At 44.1% G+C, this 19,766-nt stretch overlaps 1 protein-coding gene across 1 annotated transcript in view; it reads right to left on the bottom strand.

Moving 5' to 3' along the window:
- LOC115645127 overlaps positions 1-19,766 on the bottom strand; it is a 96,956-nt gene that overhangs the window by 15,468 nt on the left and 61,722 nt on the right. The window contains exons 8-10 of the mRNA XM_030549524.1: positions 13,201-13,289; positions 10,512-10,664; positions 8,062-8,194 (exon numbers count right to left, since the gene is read on the bottom strand). Of these exons, the coding sequence (XP_030405384.1) occupies positions 8,062-8,194; positions 10,512-10,664; positions 13,201-13,289 (375 nt within the window). The remainder of the gene's footprint in view (positions 1-8,061; positions 8,195-10,511; positions 10,665-13,200; positions 13,290-19,766) is intronic.

Here is a 19,766-nt window from a genome sequence, read left to right as displayed (position 1 = left end):
CTTAACTATTTTGAATAATTTTGTATTGTCTGCAACTTTTGCCACACCTCACTATTTACCTCTTTTTCCAGCTCAACACAGGTCCAAGTAAAGATCCTTGGGGACCCTGCTATTTATCTCTGTCCACTATGAAAACTTGCTATTTATTCCTTCCCTTTATCTATTAACCAGTTAGTGATCCATGAGAGAACCTTGCCTCTTATTCCATGGCTGCTTACTCTGCTTAAGACCCTTTAGTGAGGGACCTTGTAAAAGGTTTTCTGAAAGTCTAAGTACACTATAGCCACTGGATCACTCTTGTCCATATTTGTTGACATCCTCAAATAATTCTAGGCGAGACAGGATTACCTTTTACAAAAGCCATGTTGACTCTTCTCCAACATACACGGAGTCCTTGGACTTACGACACAATTCGTTCCTCTGAATTGCGTTGTAAGTTGAAGCAGCAAAAAGTCCTGTGGCACCTAATAGACTAACAAACATTTTGGAGCATGAGCTTTCATGGTATTCACCCACGAAAGCTCATGCTCCAAAACGTATTCACCCACGAAAGCTCATGCTCCAAAACGTCTGTTAGTCTATAAGGTGCCACAGGACTCTTTGCTGCTTTTACAGATCCAGACTAACATGGCTACTCCTCTGATAGTTGTAAGTTGAAACCACTTTTCTCATAGGAATCAGTGGAATGAAGGGGGGATTGGTTCCCAAACCAAGGCTTGATACACTATTTTCATCACAATAACCCAGATTTTTGTACTAAATGAATTATAGATGACTAATGTTGCAACATCAATGTATTTACTGTACACTGTATTTTGTAAACAGCATTCAGATAAACATATAAACTCACATATGCTGCTCAGAATGCCAGCAACACAGGCTCAGAAAGCCAGGGAGAACGGAACACATCCTCAGCCTCAGCCAATCACTTTTCAGGCTTTCTGATTGGCTCCCAGCCCCAGGCTCAGCCAATCAAAAACAAGCAGCAACCCCACCCAGCAACAAGCTACCCTGATGCCTTGAAGCCAATTAGAAGTGACCCCTTCCAGCTCCATACCATATAATGCAACCAGGAAGTGATTTCAAGTGAACTTTATGTAAATAGAGCATCGTAAGGGCAAAAGCATTTTAGGGATGAAACGGGCAGTCAATTGAAAAGCGTCTTAAGTGGTATCCAACGAAAGTCGGGCAACGTAAGTCCGAGGACTCCCTATATGGTGTTCATTTGTGTGTCTGATAATTCTGTTCTTTACTATACTTTCAATTAATTTACCTGGTAATAAAGTTAGGCTTATGAGCCTGTAATTGCCAGGATTACCGCTGGATCCTTTTTTAAAAATCAGCATTACATTAGCTATCACCCAGTCATCTGGTACAGAGGCTGATTTAAAAGATAGGTTACATACCACAGTTAGTAATTCTGCAATTTCATACCTGAGTTCCTCCAGAACTCGTGAATGAATACATCTGGTCCTGGGGACTTATTACTCTTTATAAATTTGTTCCAAAACCTCCTCTACTGACACCTCAATCTGGGAGAGTTCCTCAGATTTGTCACCTAAAACAAAATGGCTAATGTGTGGGAATCTCCATCACATCCTCTTCAGTTAAGACTGTGACAAGAATTCATTCTTTCAGTGTTCTTTTAGCACCTTGCTGTTAGTTTCTGTGTCTTTTGCTAATTGCTCTTCAAATTCCCTTTTTTGTCTGCCTAATTATACTTTTACACTTGACTTGCCAGAGTTTATGCTCCTTTCTATTTTCCACAGTAGGATTTGATTCTGATTTCTAAATGATGTCTTTTTGTCTCTAACTGCCACTTTTACTAGGCTGTTTAGCCATGGTGGCATTTTTCTGGCCCTCTTACTGTTTTTTAAATTATTATTTCAGGTGTACATTTAGTACATTTAGTATTATTATGGTGTTTTAAAAAAGTTTCCATGCAGCTTGCAAGCATTTAACTTTTGTGACTGTTGCTTTTAATTTCCATTTAACTAGCCTTCTCATTTTTGTGTAGTTCCCCTTTTTGAAGTTAAAAAGATACTGTGGTGGGTTTCATTGGTATTTTCTCCCCTACAAGGATGTTAAATTTAATTACATTATGGTGGCTATTACTGAGTGGTTCAGCAAAATTCACCTCTTGGACCACATCCTGTGCTCCACTTAGGACTAAATCAAGAATTGCCTCTCCTCTTGTGGGCTTTAGGACTAGCTGCACCAAGAAGCAGTCATTGATGGTGTCTAGAAATTTTATTTCTGTATCCCATCCTGAGGTGATACATACCCAGTCAACATGGAGCTAGTTGAAATCCCCCATTATTATTGATTTTTTATGTGTATAGCCTCTTTAATCTCCCTGAGCATTTTACAGTCACCATCACCATCCTGGTCAAGGTGTCAGTAGTATACTCTTATTATTCAAACATGGAATTTCTGTTCATAGAGATTCTACAGTAGTTTGATTCATTTAAGACTTACACTATATTTCACTATATGCTGTCATTCCTATGTATTTTGTACCCAGGTATCATATCCTGTTATCATCGTTCCACCAAGTTTCTGTGATATGTATTAAATCAATATCTTCATTTAATATTGGGCACTCAAATTCACCCATATTAGAATTTAGACTTCTTGCATTTGTATACACATACTTATAAAATCTGTCAATATTTAGTTGTTGGCCTTTATTTGATGTAATGGAAATAGGACTCTTTTTCATGTGACTTTCTGTTCAGTTCCTGCATGTACTTTATCAACTTCTATCCTCTTCTCTTTACTAAGATATAGATAATCCCCTTTAATAAATCTTCCCCTAAGGAATGTCTCAGTCCAAACTGTGTGCTCCTCCGCACCTGTTGTTTTTCTCCAGACTTTAGTTTAAAAACTCCTCTACAACCATTTTAATTTTACATGCACTCTGGTTCCCTTTTGGTTTAGGTGGAGCCCATCCTTCAACTATAGGCTCCTCCTTTTTGAAAAGGTTCTCCAGTTCCTAATGAATCTAAATCCCTCCTCCAAACACCAATGTATCATCCATGCATTGAGATGCTGCAGTTCTGCCTGGCAATCTGGCCCTGCATTTGGAACTGTAAACATTTCAGAGAATGCTACCATGGAGGTCCTAGACTTTAATCTCTTACCTAGTAGTCCGAATTTGGCCTCCAGGACCTCTCTCCTACCTTTCCCTATGTTATTGGTACCTACATGTGCCACGAACACTGGCTCCTCCCCAGCATTGCACAAAAGTCTATCGACATGTCTCATGAGGCCTGCAACCTTTGCACCCAGCAGGCAATTCACCATGCAGTTCTCCTGGTCACCCTAAATCCAACTATCTATGTTTCTAGTAATCAAATCCCCCATTACTATTATCTGTCTCCATAGGCGCCGACTTCCCCTCTGCCCCCTGAGTGCTCAATCCCCCCCGCCCCCAGTCCCAGCTCTGCACCACCCTCATCCTGCCCCAATTCCACCCGCTTCCCCCAAGTCCCTGCCCCTGCCCCTACCCCACCTCTTTACCGCCTCCTCCGAGCGTGACGCATCCCCATTCCTCCCACTCCCTCCCGGAAAGTCCTAAGTGCCCCCAAACAGCTGTTAGGTGGCTGGCAGGAAGCGCTGGGAGGAGGAGGAACGGGGACGTAATAAGCTTGGGGGAGGAGGAGGCGAGGGTGGGAGCAGGGTGAGCTTGGCTGCCGGTGGGTGTGGAGTACTCGCTAATTTTTCCCTGTGGGTGCTGCAGCCCCGCAGCACCCATGGAATCGGCGCCTATGTCTGTCTCTTCCTAATAACTGGGGTACACTCCCCCAGAGGAGTGTCCTCCGTGTGAGAAGATGCCATGACACCATCATCTGGAAGGACAGTCCCAACTATGGGATCATTTCCTTCTGCTGCAACTTGTTCTCCTTCCCCGAGACTTTCATCCTCCTTCACAGCACAGAGGTTATCAGGCTAGGAGTGGGACTGCTCTGTTGTGTGCTGAAAAGTCTTATCTATGTTCCTCTTTGTCTCCCTTAGCTCATCCAGTTCAGCCACTCTGATCTCAAGAGTCTGTACTCAGACCAGGTCTACACTACAGATCTCTATAGATATAACGTTGTTGCTCATGGCTGTGAAAAATCCATACTCCTGAGTGTCATAAACAGATAGCTAAGGGTTAATGTCTCTTTCACCTGAAAAAAAAGTAACCTGAAGCAGCAACAGAGGACCAATCAGGAAATAGGATTTTTTCAACTCTGGGTGGAGGGAAGTTTGTGTGTGAGTCCTTTGTTCTTGGTTCTTCTGTCTGCCTCTCTCTCAGCTTTGAGAAGTGATTTCTGTTCCCTGCTTTCTAATCTTCTGTTTCCAAGTTGTGAGTACAGAGATCATAAAAACAATAAGGGTTATTGTTTTTCTTTTGTATTTACATGTCTATAGTTGCTGGAGTGCTTTGATTTGTATTCGTTTTGAATAAGGCTGTTTATTCATATTTCTTTTAAGCAATTGACCCTGTATTTGTCACCTTGATACAGAGAGCCCATTTTTATGTATTTTTCTTTCTTTTTATATAAAGCTTTCTTTTTAAGACCTGTTGGAGTTTTTCTTTAGTGGGGAACTCTAGGGAATTGAGTCTGTGCTCACCAGGGAATTGGTGGGAGGAAGAAGTCAGGGGGAAATCTGTGTGTGTTAGATTTACTAGCCTGACTTTGCATTCCCTCTGGGTGAGAGGGGAAGAGAGATTAGCTCTTGGTAATTCTGTTCTCCAGGCTGGGAACGGGGAGGGTGGAGTCCCTCTGTTTAGGTTCACGGAGTTTGCTTCTGTGTATCTCTCCAGGAACACCTGGAGGGGGGAAGGGAAAAGGTTTATTTCCCTTTGTTGTGAGACTCAAGGGATTTGGGTCTTGGGGTCCCCAGGGAAGGTTTGGGGGGACCAGAGTGCCCCAAAACACTCTAATTTTTTGGGTGGTGGCAGCTTTACCAGGTCCAAGCTGGTAACTAAGCTTGGAGGTTTTCATGCTAACCCCCATATTTGGACGCTAAGCTCCAAATCTGGGATTAGGTTTTGACACTGAGCAACACAGTTATAGTGACCTAACCCCCCATGTAGACAGTGCTATGTTAGCATGACTAGATGTCCCGATTTTATAGGGACAGTCCCGATTTTGGGATCTTTTTCTTATATAGGCTCCTATTACCCCCCCCGTCCCGATTTTTCACACTTGCTGTCTAGTCACCCTATGCTATGTTGACGGGAGACCTTGTCCCACCAACATAGCTATCATCTCTTGGAAAGGTGGAAGCTCTCCTGTCAGCACAGTATAATCTTTACTAAAGCGCTACAGTGGCACAGCTCTGGTTCAGCTGCACTGCTGTAGTGCTGTACGTGAAGAAAAGCCCACAGTCTCTGAGAGTTCTGAGTTGCTTGCACCAAATGCACACACACACCACCTGCTCACAAGGCAGGTAATCTTACAGGCTGCATTCCATGCAATAAATTGGATAACCCTCACTCTGCTGCTGGACCTCTACTGGCACTATTTTTACTCTGGCATTTTTTTTGTTTGTTCTTTGTGCTTTTTGTTTGTTTTTTCTAGAGGGTGGGACTTTATTGTCCTGTGTTTAGAGATTTTGTTTGTTCTTTGTGCTTTTTGTTTGTTTTTTCTAGAGGGTGGGGCTTTATTGTCCTGTGTTTAGAGATTTTTTTGTTAGGTGTATCTGGCTTTAAACTCCCTCACAAAACTCCCGTTTGCTATCTCCTCTGGTTGTTGAGGAGCTGGCTGTTCTCCCTGAGTTAGCCCCACCCCCTTGTCAAAGAATCCTAAAGGGATTAGGGATGAAAGGATACTAGACCCTCGTTAGGAAGGCCTGCTAGGCTCAGCATACAGTCCTCCAAATAGACCACACTATAAACTTCAATCAAGCAGGCACACAGCAAGCAAGCAAGCACACAACAAACAAACTTTCAATGGAGTATGTCTTAAAAATCCAAATGTACTTTCTAGACTTCACTTACAATTTGAATTTAAACACAATCCCCTCTCCCCAATCATATATTTAGCTAACTGCGTATTTTTAGTATTCACATTCCTTGTTTATTAATTAGTTTATAAATAGTCTTGCAATTAGACTGGATCAAAACACAGTTTATATTTTTCTGTGAAAGGGGCTGGTGGTGTCAGTTCAGTCCTTAGTGGTCAGGTGTACAGCAAGGCAATAGGGTGGCCATTCATGGATTTTGGCTCATCCATGATGTTCCCAGGCTCTTGCATAGCATGGCAGCCTGTCTTCTGTGCTGCCACTGGCTATACATCCCCCAGCTATGCACGCTTACCCAGTCCTTCTGTAGTATAATAAAGTTACAAAAGTAGATTTATTGTTATCTTATGCTGCTTTGAGAGGAATATGATACTCCTCCCCAACATCACTCTGGTTCAGCTGGTCATTCTTCTCTTGATCTGCAGTTTACTACTTTTGAGGCCTGTAGCTTGCATCAGCTTGCAGACAGCCTCTGAGTCTAAAATATTTAAACAGCAGGAAAGAATATTGCTACTCTTCCCCTTAAGACAACCTTTCCTTACCAAATTTTTGTGGTTTTTCTGGAATTTTGCTCCCTTCTGCACGAGGGAGCAGAAGGGAGAACATTGTCCTCTATTGCTTCTCATGCAATGCCAATAAAATGGGCCCACTCTCCCCTTCCAACACATTTTCAACTCAATGGGAGTTCTGCCATATACCATAAGGGAGAATCTGTTCCAACATCAGAGGGGTAGCCATGTTAGTCTGGATGTGTAAAAAGCAACGAGTCCTGTTCACCCACGAAAGCTTATGCTTCAATACACCTGTTAGTATTTAAGATGACACAGGACTCATTGTTGCTTTCTTCCAACAGGCAGCTTCGTCTACCGAATAGGCCAATAGTCTGAAGCAAGAGATCTGAATTCTATTTTTTCCTCTCCCATGCTTGGTTGATTGGTTCTTGCTCACATGATCGGGGTCTAACTGATCACCATATGTGGGGTTGGGAAGGAATTTTCCTCCAGGTCAGATTGGCAGTGACCTTGGGGATTTTTTGCCTTCCTCTGCAGCATGGGTGGCCAGGCTAACCCCTGACCCCTCCCTTTGTGCCTGAGGCCCCTCCCCTCCTCTTCTACTTTCCCCTCCTTCGTAGAAGCCCAAAGCACCCCCACTGCGGCTCTGTGGCCCCAGCGCCAGACAGCTGGGGACCGTGGGGGTGGGGGCAAGGCCCCAGCCCAGTGCACTGCAGCCTCAGCGCCCACAGCCCTTGGGCAGCACGGTCACCACGTCCCCACGCCCGGTGCTTAGGCAGCCAGGCAGCATGGTCGCTGCGCTCCCAGCTCCGGGCAGCCCTCATTCCTGGTGCTTGGGAAGCCAGCCCCAGAGCACCGGGCAGCACTGGGCCCAGCACCAGCCACCCCGGCGGTCCTGAGTCCCTGCAGAAGGCACGCTGGCCTAGAGGCGGGGCAACGGTAGGCTGTTTGAGGAGGTACAGCCTCCCCTTGCCTACGACACCCACCGCCCATGCTCTGCAGCATGTCAAGGCAGGGTCGCTTACTAAGATTATCTGGGTATTTCTTACTTAATCATTTCCCTGCCATTGTGGAGGCCACAAGCACTGGTGCACCTCAGTTCTTCCTATTCTCTGCCTGTGGCACATAATAGTCTAGTCTCCTGTGGGCTGTAATACTGTGGTCTCATTTTGGTTGATGGGTATAGTGTGAGGGTCCTGGGTGGTGGTAGCCTGTGATATACAGAAGGTCAGATTAGATGATCTGGTGTGATCCCTTCTGGCCTTAAATCTATGAATCTATTCCAGGCTCTGTCATGTGACCATGGGCAAGTCATTTCACCCTCTAGGAACTGAAAATAGTGACATTAACCTTTCTTCATAAAGCACTTGCGAGCTACATATGAAACACTCCACATGTATAAGCCAACTCAACTCCCAAAGTCTTGTGCACACACATATGCACACAAAATATAAGTAACTATTTAATCAATTTGCACTTGCCCACAGAGGTATTTAACCATACTTCACATTCACAGACAAGGGATTATTTTTACCATGCAAGGATGCCAGGTGTTGATGCTACTATTGTCTTTGAATCTATCTTCACAGGGCTTCTGGATGTCCTCCTTTCCGACCATTCTGAAGCCACTCGTGTAATTCTCAGAATCCTCTCTGAAATCTTGCTGGCTAAGGAACATATAACCATGTGCAGGATTCAGCTCACTTTTGTACCTCAGCATTAGTTTCACATTTGTGACACGCTAGTTGCAGTGTTTTCTCAATTTTCTCATATAATTCTGTATGTGTTCCACTGTTGAGCTAAACTGTAACCTTTTTCTGATTACTTTCACAGAACACAATAGTTGAACCTCCAATTGTATTTATATGAATGTTTTCTAATCTAATCTAAATGTAAACCTAGTGATACCTATTGGCGATGATAGCACTGTTACAGCAATAGCTATGAAAGCAACTTTGCTTCCCGTTGCTATAGGCAAAGTCCTTCACATTTGCTTCCGAGATGAAATTATAATCTAAACTGGCATGTTGATTCTGAATCTAATTCTTACATGCAGCTTGAGATCTCATTCAAAATCTCCCTGTGCAGCATTTTTAGTCCAGATGTAAGCTGTGGATAAAATGGGATCAGATCATAAGTTTAAGATCTGCCAGCAGAAAGAACCATCTGCACATGGATTTCTCCCTCTCTCTGTGCAGAAAAGGGTCAGCTGCTGCCACAGCAATATTTTCCCCTTTCTCTTAGATTCAACATCTGTACTGTTTCAGAAATCCAAGAGGGCAGGGATGGGAAGTGAGCAGGAGGAGTGGAAGTAGGGTGGTGGATGCACATAAACACACATACCACACAGCTCAAGCCCAAACATCCATTTCACAGTTAAAAAGCCCTTTAGCCCAAGACTCACGAGCCTGACATGGGTCAGCCTCAGGTGTTTAATTGTAGTATAGACATACCATTAAAGGGTGGGGAGTGAAGGGCCAACTAGGGAGTCCCTTGCAGTGCAACTACACTGAGGCTGGGGCAGAGATACAGGAACCCAGAGTTGATTCAGAGGCCCAGAGTTCCTCAAAGATGCCCCTGTGACCTGGAGGATTAGCACTGATCTTGGAGGTTCATAGTATTTGTGAGCTTTACCCTTGTTCGTTCCACATTGGGGCAAACCCTATCTCTCAATGGAAGAATTCAGGAAAACTCTGGAAAGCAAAGTTCATGGAGTTTCCTGGATCTACATGGGCATTTCCTTGTAAGCAATGGTGGCTTAACACATGAGACAATTTGGGGGTCCCAGGAGCATTGGAAACTGTGTAGAAGGGGGACTGCCACCAGCACCAGAACTGTGGCCCAGCCCCTGTTCCTCCTCTTCCCTTTGAGGCCCCACCCCCTGGCCAGGCTGGAAGCTGGAGCCAGGCCAAGGAAAGAGTTGCCCAGGGAGCCTAGGCCACTGTGGGGAACCCTGGACCCTCCACTTGCCCTGGGAGGGGAGCCTGAAAGCAGCCTCCGGCCCCTGTCTCTGCCCCCTGGGCTGTGCCATCTACGGCAGGTGGAAGGTCAGGGGCTCCCCACAGTGGCCCAGACTCTCTGATCACCTTATCAGCTCCCCTGCCACAAAGCGCAGCCCCTGCTGCTGCTCCGCACCTGCCACAGAGGCAATGCACTGAGGGTGGGGGGCATGCAGAGTTATATGCCCCACCCCATATTTCTCAGGACGCCCAGCGGTGAGGAGGCAGTGCTCCCCCTGGCGGAATTTTCCCTGTGTCCCTGCAGCTTGGAGAGGGAGGAAGCAGTTGACATAGCTACCGCCGCTCAATAAGGGTGGTTTAATTATGCCAGTGGGAGAGCTCTCTCCCACCAGCATACAGCGGCCACACGGGAGACCTTACAGTGGCACAGATGCAGGGCTCTTTGAGCTAAAAAAAAATCATGATCACTCTTTAAGCACAAAAAGAGTTATACCTCTAATTTAGTATAACCAATTTGAAGTTTGCAAGGAAATACGGGACTTTCTCACCAGTTCTGATTAGTACACAGAGCCTCGGCCCTTTCCTGCCAGCACCCCAACTCACCCACAAAGGATTCTGAGAGTTAGGTGGGTTCCAGCAAGAAACAGACTATGGTCATGGGTGAAAAAAGGCTGAGAATCACTTTTGTCCCACACTTCCAGCTATGATATCTGCAAAGTACTGCAGCTGTCACCCTTTAAACTGATTACTCCCAAATCTACCTTTCTCCCCCTGAACTCCACCTATTGTAATTTTCTCCTCTCTCACCTTCCCATTCCTTCCTCTCCCATCTCCAGTCTATGAAAAAACTCTCTGGGACAAGAGTTATTCTGGTTTATATTCCATAAAGCACCATGTACGTCTACAGTACTACATAAATGCTTAATAAAAAATAAGAACAGAGAGTGTTGTAATGGAAGAAGAACTGGACTGAAGAAGGGGGTAGTGGTTATTTTTTGCCAGTAACATTCTGTATAATCATTACCGTTCAATTTTAAACCAGAATCCTTCAATGCCTTTCCATACGATGCCCTCCTTGCAAAGGCGGTGTTGTCAAGATAACTGGTTGGAGTGCTACAGATAAAGGACCCCGCGTTCTGCTCGGGAAGTAAGCTCATTCTCTTCTCTCTGTGAAATGCTGATTTGGGAAGAAATGACTTTCTAAGAAACATGAAGTTGTGTAATTCAATTGGTTTTAGAAGAAAGGTTTTGGGAACTAATATATTTCCTGAAAAAGTGCATGAACTGCTTTATAAAATCTGTAGTGAATTCAGAACAAAGATCTGAATTTGAGTAATCTTAAATGTCCAGTATATTGAAAAATATAACTTACTCTCTATCTTCCTTTAAAGTGGTTTCATAATGGTATGAATATTCAGATCAGGGTCTAAAATTATGTTGCACAAAATAGTCAGAGTGGAAATAATGATAACTAGTTTACACAGTAGCAGAGTCTGCATTTAAAGTAGTAAGGAAAAAGAGAGAGTTTCATCTTAAAAAGGAGGATGTTATTCTTTGGAAAATTCACAGGATTGGGAGGCCTCAAAGATTTTCATTATGACACAGTGTGCAGAGACCTTCATCTTTTATTGCTCCAACATAGTTCCCACTGCCTACAGTGTGGTCCTGTTCCAATGTGGGGGAACTGACTTAGAAAGGACTACCCAACTTGCTCCTACGCCAGAAATTGGTAATAGCAGGTGCAGGATTTGTAAGGCGGACATATCATATTCTGGCATTTGACCTGAAGCCTCAACTAGGGAAGTGGTGAAAGAAAAATATATAACAAAAATTATTATTAATAATAAAAAAGACTGCCATGGATGGTTCTTTATGAAACAGATGCTTATGTAACCCTTTCTTCATCTTTATTCAGTATGAACTAGTTTGCTTATTTGTGGAAGTCCCCCGTAGAGACCATATGGGGACTGCAAGAATTCTTTGCACTCTAGCTACTGCCCCTCTTCACCCTTCTCTATTCCTGCACATCAACATGGCCGCAGTGCTGGGGACTGAAAGAGAGAGAGGCATAGATGATGACTCTACTGGCTCTATGCCCACTGGGGAGTAATGGGAGGTTTCTGGTCCCTTTGTGCCAGCTGGGTGACACAAAGGGGGCTGGAGAACCTAGCCCAGTATCTTTAAATAAAAAAATATTTGATGGTTGATTAGTTTAAACTTGATTTTTTTTTTTAACTTGGAAGACATATTCCATTGTAATATATAGTCACTATATTGAAGGAATCAGTAGATAAGTAAACACTTTATGCTGAAGTCCACATACGAATCTATAACTATTTGTAAATACTCTGTGGTGAAGTTAGAGCTTAATGGTATATTGCATTGTCAGACAACATACCATGTGCAATGCCAGGTCTCTCACAGTCTAGTAGGTAGAGGCTAAGAGCTCTGCAGAGGTAATATGCTGAGCCCTGGGTAAGAAATGCTTCATGTTTCTCTACAGAGAACTCTTTGCTTAAAGGGAATCTGAAAGGGGCTTCCCTCCAGCCCTCCTCAGCAGGAATAAAGGTGGCAGCAATGCAGATCCTTAACAGTGATGAGGTAGAGCTAGGGGGAGATATCATCAGAGACCTTTGAGGAGAAAATTACAATTTCACGGAATAATTAGCAATAAGTAAATATAATGTTACATTATAAAGAAATATTGTCCATTAAAAATAGTGATTCCTGTTGTAGGGCTTGTGTAAACACAAAAGTTGTACCACTTTAACTATACCTGTACAGTTAAAGTGGTACAACCCTCTAGTGTGAATGCAGTTATACAAATATAAATGTGCTTATACCAGTATACAGCTTATTCCCATACAGGAAGGGAAATAAGTTACTGCAGTATAAGGCACCATTATAACAGTATAACTGCATCCACACTAGCGACTGCACCAGTATAACTATACTGGTATTGGCAAAAACCCCACATCCCTTACTAACACAGTTTTACTGGTACAAAATCTATGTGTAGACGAGGCCAGCAAAAATGGTCCATATCTAACATGATCGAGGGCACCATAAATATTTTTTTAAATCTTGTACTATAGGAGGAAAATAAATAATGCTTTCCCATCAGCAGCAGCATATTAGTCTTGAGCAGTGGCCAGCCTAGTTAAACTGGGCCATCAACACTTGATGGCTGATACAAGTTCCTCCCAACGTGAGGAAATGTCATGTTACATTGCAGATCAAATAAAGAGGATTTGGACCATCTGCTTTGGATGAATGCCAGGCCATAACTGGAGGGAATGTTTCAATTTGAGGGGTTTTGAGACAAGGGGATACTCCTGGCTTTATCTTTTATGTCACTGTGCTTTTAATAATGACAAATGGCCCGGACAACTAGAGCTGGATAACATTTTTCAAATAGTTTATTCGCTGATAAATATAGTTTCGAGTCACTTGAAACTATTCATGAATTCATATGGAGTTCACTGACTAGTTTTGACCACACACAAAAAAACACTGAAATGTTTTGTTAATGTCAAAATGAAACATTTAGTTTCGACCTAAAAAATTTGTATCAATTTTCAGTCATTTTGATAAAAAAGAAGAAAAGGAGGATTAACAACATGGCGGGAGGAAGAGGAATAATATTAAACACAGAAGGCGCAATAGACACGTCATTGTAGCAAAGTAATTAAAAACACTTTCAATGCTCTTACAATCAGATGGTAAATGTGAAATGAATGAACTTCCAGCCATCAAGTTGACTTGCATTATTGTGTGAGGAACATTGAGGGACCACAGGTATCTGTAAGACATTTATCAGAAAAGAAAAAAAGGCACTTAACATTTTTCTTAGGAGTTACTGTCATTATGTGGGTTCAATTCCCTCCCATTCTCCCTACAAGTGGTCCCTAAACCACACAAATTATGTTATTAACTTTACACAAAGAAGGGCCAACTCAGAAATATGGAGTCCCATTTAAAAAAAATTAAGTGCTACTAAAAGTTGGATTAATATTTACTTTGATTTTTTAATTAATGAATAATTATAATTTATATTATAATGAATATTATTTTATTATGTTCTCTTTTCAGGCTTTAGCATGTTGTAAACTATTACACAAGTATTCTACATATTTGGCATTCTTTATCATGTTTTATTTATTTGTGTATGTGTGCATGCCTCTTAAAGGACAGCTCTAAAACATACATTTTCAGAATAAACTTGTATGTGGAATATCAGACTAACTCTCCAGGAGATAATCATCTTCAGGTTTTAAGTGTCATGCACATCAATGTTCTAACATTATAGTGAAATAAAGACTGCAATTAAATAAATTGTCACCTATCAGAACTTAGAAAGAGAAAAGACACATTAGTCAAGTCTCTTTCCATGCTAAAGTAGAATTGTCTCTACAGTTCATTCAATAGATTCACAGTTCAGACAGAAAATAGGATCAAACTACATGTGTCTCTTATCTAGTTACAAACAGTTTACTACAGTGGTTTGCAAACCTTTTTTCATCTGTGGACTCCTAAAAAATTTTGAATGGAGGTGCAGACCCATTTGGAAATCTTAAACCTAGTCTGTGGACCCCGAGTGGTCTGCGCACCTCAGTTTGAAAACCACTGTTCTATTGTAACAACAACATTTTGCAGGCCCCTAACACAGTCTGCGGAACCCAGGGGTCTGTGGACCACAGATTGAAAACTACTGCTTTACTACCTCAAGCAATTCTTCCTGCTTATATCAAATGTTGCACTTTCTGTCCTGACTATTCACTTTCATTAATCTCACTGTTTAATTATGGAGTCCCTGGAATGAAAATGTTAATATATGCTCTTTGGTGTGGTCATTTAACTTAACTTTTGTACTAAACTAGATAGAAGATAGTATAAATCATGCTTATTTTTATTTCCCAGATGAAAAATTTGGCTACATTGGAGTTAAGGTTGACAGACATATCAACAACATAAGGGTTAAAAAAAAATTAAGAATTTTGTAGAAACAAAAAAAGGATAAAATCAGGAAATTCAGAGTTAAACTTAAAAGAAATCCAACCATTTGAAAGTATGGACATGCACAGCTGAAATAACCCAAACAATTTTAACTGCCTCCTTCGCAGTGCTGGCCTTCCATCTTGTAGTCTTCATGGCACAAACATGAACAAAGTGTAAACCAATGCAATGTCATCTTCTTGAGATTGCAGACAGGCTGAAACAACAGCTCTGAGTGGTGTAAACTGCGTTATATTATTTTTTCATATTTTATTCAATAAAAACCTCAATTTTAATTTTTTTTCTGAAAATGCCACAGAAATTTCTGCCAGAGCACTGCCACAGCCAGTGACTTTGCACAGAACATAGCTCCTGCTTGCCACAAAGTATTTGGACCTTGCACTAGAATTTGAATGAAGATGCTATTTGTTTAGTTAGGAATTATACATTTTTGTTTGACTGCATTGCTTCATCTTTAAAAATAAGGCATTCTAATTTTTGAGATTATTGATTAAAGCAACATCCTTTTTATGAGTAAGATTGTCATAAATGGTATCTATAAACCAATGCAAGCCCAGGGTTTGAACTCAGGCTCAAGCCTAGCCCCTTGCTCAATCCCCCTGTCTACAAACAAATTGGGCTGAGATTCAGGGTCCCAGGACCCCACGAGGTGGAGGCAGAAGTGAAAGTAAGCCAGTACAGTCTGGTATAGTGTACCGGACTGGCTTCCCCAGTTGGCAATTTCAAAGGGCCTGGTGCTCCCAGCAGCGACTGGAGCCCCAGGCCCTGTAAATTGCTGCCAGAGCCCTGCTGCCAGAGCCACTGGGTAACAGAGGTGGTTGGGACCCCTGGGGCTCTGGTAGCGATTTAAAGGGACCAGGGCTCTGCTGCGGTAGTGGCAGCTGGGAGCCCCTGGCCCTTTAAATCACTCCCGGAGCCCCACCACCGCTACCCCAGGGCTTCAGCAGCGGCGCTCAGGCGGCAATTTAAAGGGCCTAGGACTCTGGCCACCGCTACCGCCCTGGGCCCTTTAAATCTCTGCCAGCTCCAGCAGTGGGGCTCTGGCGGCAATTTAAAGGGCCTGGGGCAGTACCAGCGGCTGGAGCCCCAGGCCCTTTAAATCGTCACCCAAGCCCCGCTGCCAGAGCCCTGGGGTAGCGGTAGCCGGGCTTTGGTGGCAATTTAAAGAGCCAGGGGCTCTCAGCCACTGCTACCACCCAGGACCCTTTAAATGTCCGCTGATTCTGGCAGCAGAGCCTGGGTGGCTCTGTCAGCAATTTAAAGGGCCCAGGGCTCCACTGTGGTAGCAGGTGCTGGGAGCCCCTGGCCCTTTAAATCACCACCAGAGCCCCTGGCCGCCGCTGCTACCCCAGAGCTCTGGCAGCAGGAGTCAGGCGGTGATTTAAAGGTCCCAGGGCAGTAGCAGCGGCCAGAGCCCCAGGCCCTTTAAATGGCTCCTGAGCCCTGGGGCTCCCAGCCACCTCTGCAGCTGGTAGCTCCGGCAGTGATTTAAAGGGCCCAGGACTCCCAGCTGCCACTATCACAGTTGGAGCCCCAGGCCCTTTCAATCTCAGTTGAAAGGGACTGGGGGCTCTAAGGCCCCGCCTCTTCTAGTTGAGGCCAAACCCCTTCTGGCTGAGGCCCCGCCTCCTGCTCAGGACTCCAGTGTACCGGTAAGTCCTTTAAGTTACTTTCATCCTGGGTAGAAGGTCCAAGCCTGAGTCAAGCTGGGACTCAGAGTTCAAGTCCTATTGCTCTGCAGTGTAGACGTAGCCCCTCTGGATTCATGCTCTGGGAGTCTGCCAAATGCATCCCACAATCATACGGACTGACTTTCTATATCCGGTGGACAGTCAAGCATGCTGGAAAGTCAAGTTTTCCCACACTGCACCATGAACAAGGGACTAGAGCAGCCACATTTTGGAAGAGTATTAGGAAGTCTGGGATATGGTTGGTTGGATTTGGATCTGAGTACTGCATTGTGGATGCTGGAGCCCCATGTGCAGGCCCAGGTTAGAAAATTCTTAACCGAGGGTTGACAAACAAATAGTGTAGATGCTCAAGCCCTGGGTTCTCTAACAAGATCAGCTGATTTGAGTTCCACTAATCCTAGGCTTACATTGCAGTGTAGGCATACCAGAGTTTGTTTTCTCCTCAAGATTTTGTTATGGGGGTACTCTTACAACTGTTTGAAAGACCTTAACTGTGCATTTCTGCACTGTCAAGTATTTGAATATTTAAAGTATTTAAATAATTTAACCTTAATGCTGAATTTCCTGTGATTCAAACCATGGATTTTTCCAATATTACAACATCTCTGCATATCTTTTACCCTGATACTCCCATTCTTAATACCAGCTTAAGTGTTTTGTCTCAGACTTTCCTTGGTTATTTTCAAATATTTTAAAAGATCGACATGTATTGGAAACCAGGAGACAGGACACTTAAGCCCCAAAGAGAAGGGCAAGTGGGGTAGCAGGAAACTCCAGTGGGTGCTGGCTTACCAGATGCCCAAACAACCTCAGTTAATAAGCTGCCCCTACTTTGCAACTTCTTCCAAGCCTGCCAGGCTCCATATCTTGATTCCTGCTCCCCTTCCCAATTTGTCTCTCTCAAACCTAAAGTTCACAGGACCTACTACAGACCATGGCAGGAGAGCAGAAACCATAGGCCCCATGCAGACGTTATAGGAACTTGAGGTGGGACAGGGAAAGATGGAGATTAGAGAGCAGATGACTCAGGCAACCCAGCTCTGAAGCCAAGAGGGCTGCTGGATCAGCTGGGCCGACAGGACACTAGAGATCTTAAAAACTCTGCAAGTATTCTGATTTTGGAGTAGCGGAGAAGCACTGGGAGTCTAGGAGCACTATTAGGCTTCAAGACTCAGTGGAATCTGGTGTCCAGCTACCTGTTAGGGTCTGCTAATGCACTGCTGCTGGCATGGGCGGTGCATGAACTGCTGGCTGAGGAAGGCTAACCCCCAGCCACGCCCCTTCCACCCAAGGCCCCACTCCTTCCATCTCCTGGAGCCCAGAGCCCACCATGGCTACCAGCCCTCACCCCAGGCTAGTGCCCCCAGCCTTGGAGCACTGGGAGGGCACGTGGCGTGGCCGCAGCCTCTGGAGCATGGGGGGGGGTGGGAGGGAGGGAGGGCAAGCAGCACGGCCTCAGACCCTGGAGCTGGACTGCAGAGCGGAAGCAGAGGGTCTGGGTGGTGGAGAGTGGGCGGGGCCATTTCTGGCTGTTTGGGGTGGCACAGCCTCCCCCAGCCTATGGTACTCACTGCCCACGGTGGGGTCTGCTGCCTCCCCACTATTTTCTTGTGCACAATCATTTTGTAATGATTGTCAAGAAGCCATGCATTTTGAGTCTCCACCTTCTTCTGGAGACACTTTCAGGACTACCAGGGCAGGAGGGAGATATGTACAGTACAGGAAGAAGGATATGCAGGACTGGAGGAAGATGTGAATTTTGTCTTCACTGCTTTGCTTTCTACCCTCTCCACTCTCCTTTTGTTTCTGCTTTGTTTTTTGGACCTGTCCCCTTTTTTGGACCTGCTTTTCTCCATCCCACTTTGTTTCTTTTGCTTCTCTGATCCTGCCTACTTCAATTTGTCGCTGCCTCTTTTTAATCTCTTCCTTTATCTTCCCCACAGAACCCTTCCATGAATTACACTGCACTGCTACGGGGTCTATCCAATGAAGCATGGGCTGTTAATGATTGGCCCTAGGTTAAGCGGTGTTGAGTAAAGAGTACCCTCTGGATTCCCCAGCTGTGCAGGTTGAACCATGTCCCAGCCACCTACATACACCTCCATGCTGAAAAGAGAACATGAAACTTCAGTGAGTTTTCTGGATACTTTGTTTCCCCTCTCTGGGATGTTACGAAGGAAAGGTACGTTATTAATTAATTAATTATTATTATTTATAGAGCCCAAAGGCCCCAGTCAATGATCGGAGTCACATTTTGTTAGGTACTATACAAAGTAGTAAAAACCCAGTCCCTGCCCCAAGAGCTCTAGTCCAGAGTTTTTATTTTCTAGTTGCAGTTCCCAGTGGAGTGTATTTCTTCAATAACTGCAGAAAGGCCACATGACCCTTCAACACTGACATGTGTCAAGTGTAAGATTTAATGCTTCTAAATTCACGGAGAGGCTATTGAGAAATAGCTTTAAAGAACCTGGTCACTGAACCATTAGATCAAATCTGAAGTAATGAAGGGATGAATCGTATTCCAATATAATGAATTATATTGGAAAAGAGGAATGTTTCAGCTCTTTGATACTATTTCTATCATTAGTCTGATATACTTATATCTGTCTGTAACATTATGAGGTCTCCTTTTATAACAGCTTGGTTCACAAAAAAAAAAAATGACCTTCATATCAATGTATCATCTCAGGAGCCCTACTACTGTGGAATCACTACTTGTAAGTCCTGCTCAAATACAGAGACAGAAATAAATGTTGTTTTTTAGACCCATTTCTGCAGATTATTCATTCCCTTATTTAGATTTATTGTAACTGTTCACAAAATTACTAGTTTCTAGATAGAGCAGTAACCATAGCAACCAGACATCATAAATTAGATAGCAATCAGAATCAGGACTATCAGCCATAAGCAACAATTTCAGGCTGGCACTGTGGAAAAAAACTATGGTTACGAAGTATTTGTGCCTCAGCCTTGTCATATTCAGAAGCCAAATTCACATATGTTGAATTTGCAATCTGTACATACAAAGAACTGTTGAATATGTTACTGCAATGACCCAACCTGCAAACAATTGCTAGCCAGAGCCGGCGCTTCCATTTAGGTGGCCTAGGCAATTACCTAGGGCGCCAGGATTATTGGTGGGCAGCATTTTGCTGGAGGGTGCGGCAGGCGGCTCCGGTGGAGCTGCTGCAGTCGTGCCTGCGGAGGGTCCGCTGGTCCGCGGCTCTGGTGGAGCTGCCGCAGTCGTGCCTGTGGACGGTCGGCTGCTCCCGCGGCTCCGGTGGACCTCCTGCTGGCATGACTGCGGCAGCTCGACCGGAGCCACGGGACCAGGGCGCGGGGCAGTGAAATTGCCGTGCGCCTAGGGCACTAAAACCCCTAGCATCGGTCCTGCTGCTAGCAGTGATAAGCAACAACGGAGACCCAGAGCTTTCCCTGAACATTGACTGGGAGGAGTTTCTGTCCAAAGTCTTTCTGATCCTGTTGCTGATTAACAGCCATCTTGCTTTTTTTTTTTTTTTTAAGTGATCTTTCTAACTGGTAGTGTGGCTATGATACTCAGGGGTGCAAGC

Source organism: Gopherus evgoodei, chromosome 1 (assembly GCF_007399415.2).
Source record: "Gopherus evgoodei ecotype Sinaloan lineage chromosome 1, rGopEvg1_v1.p, whole genome shotgun sequence".
NCBI lineage: Eukaryota > Metazoa > Chordata > Testudines > Testudinidae > Gopherus > Gopherus evgoodei.
Note: the sequence above shows the minus strand (reverse complement) of the source record. Positions and strands in the feature narration are given on the sequence as shown.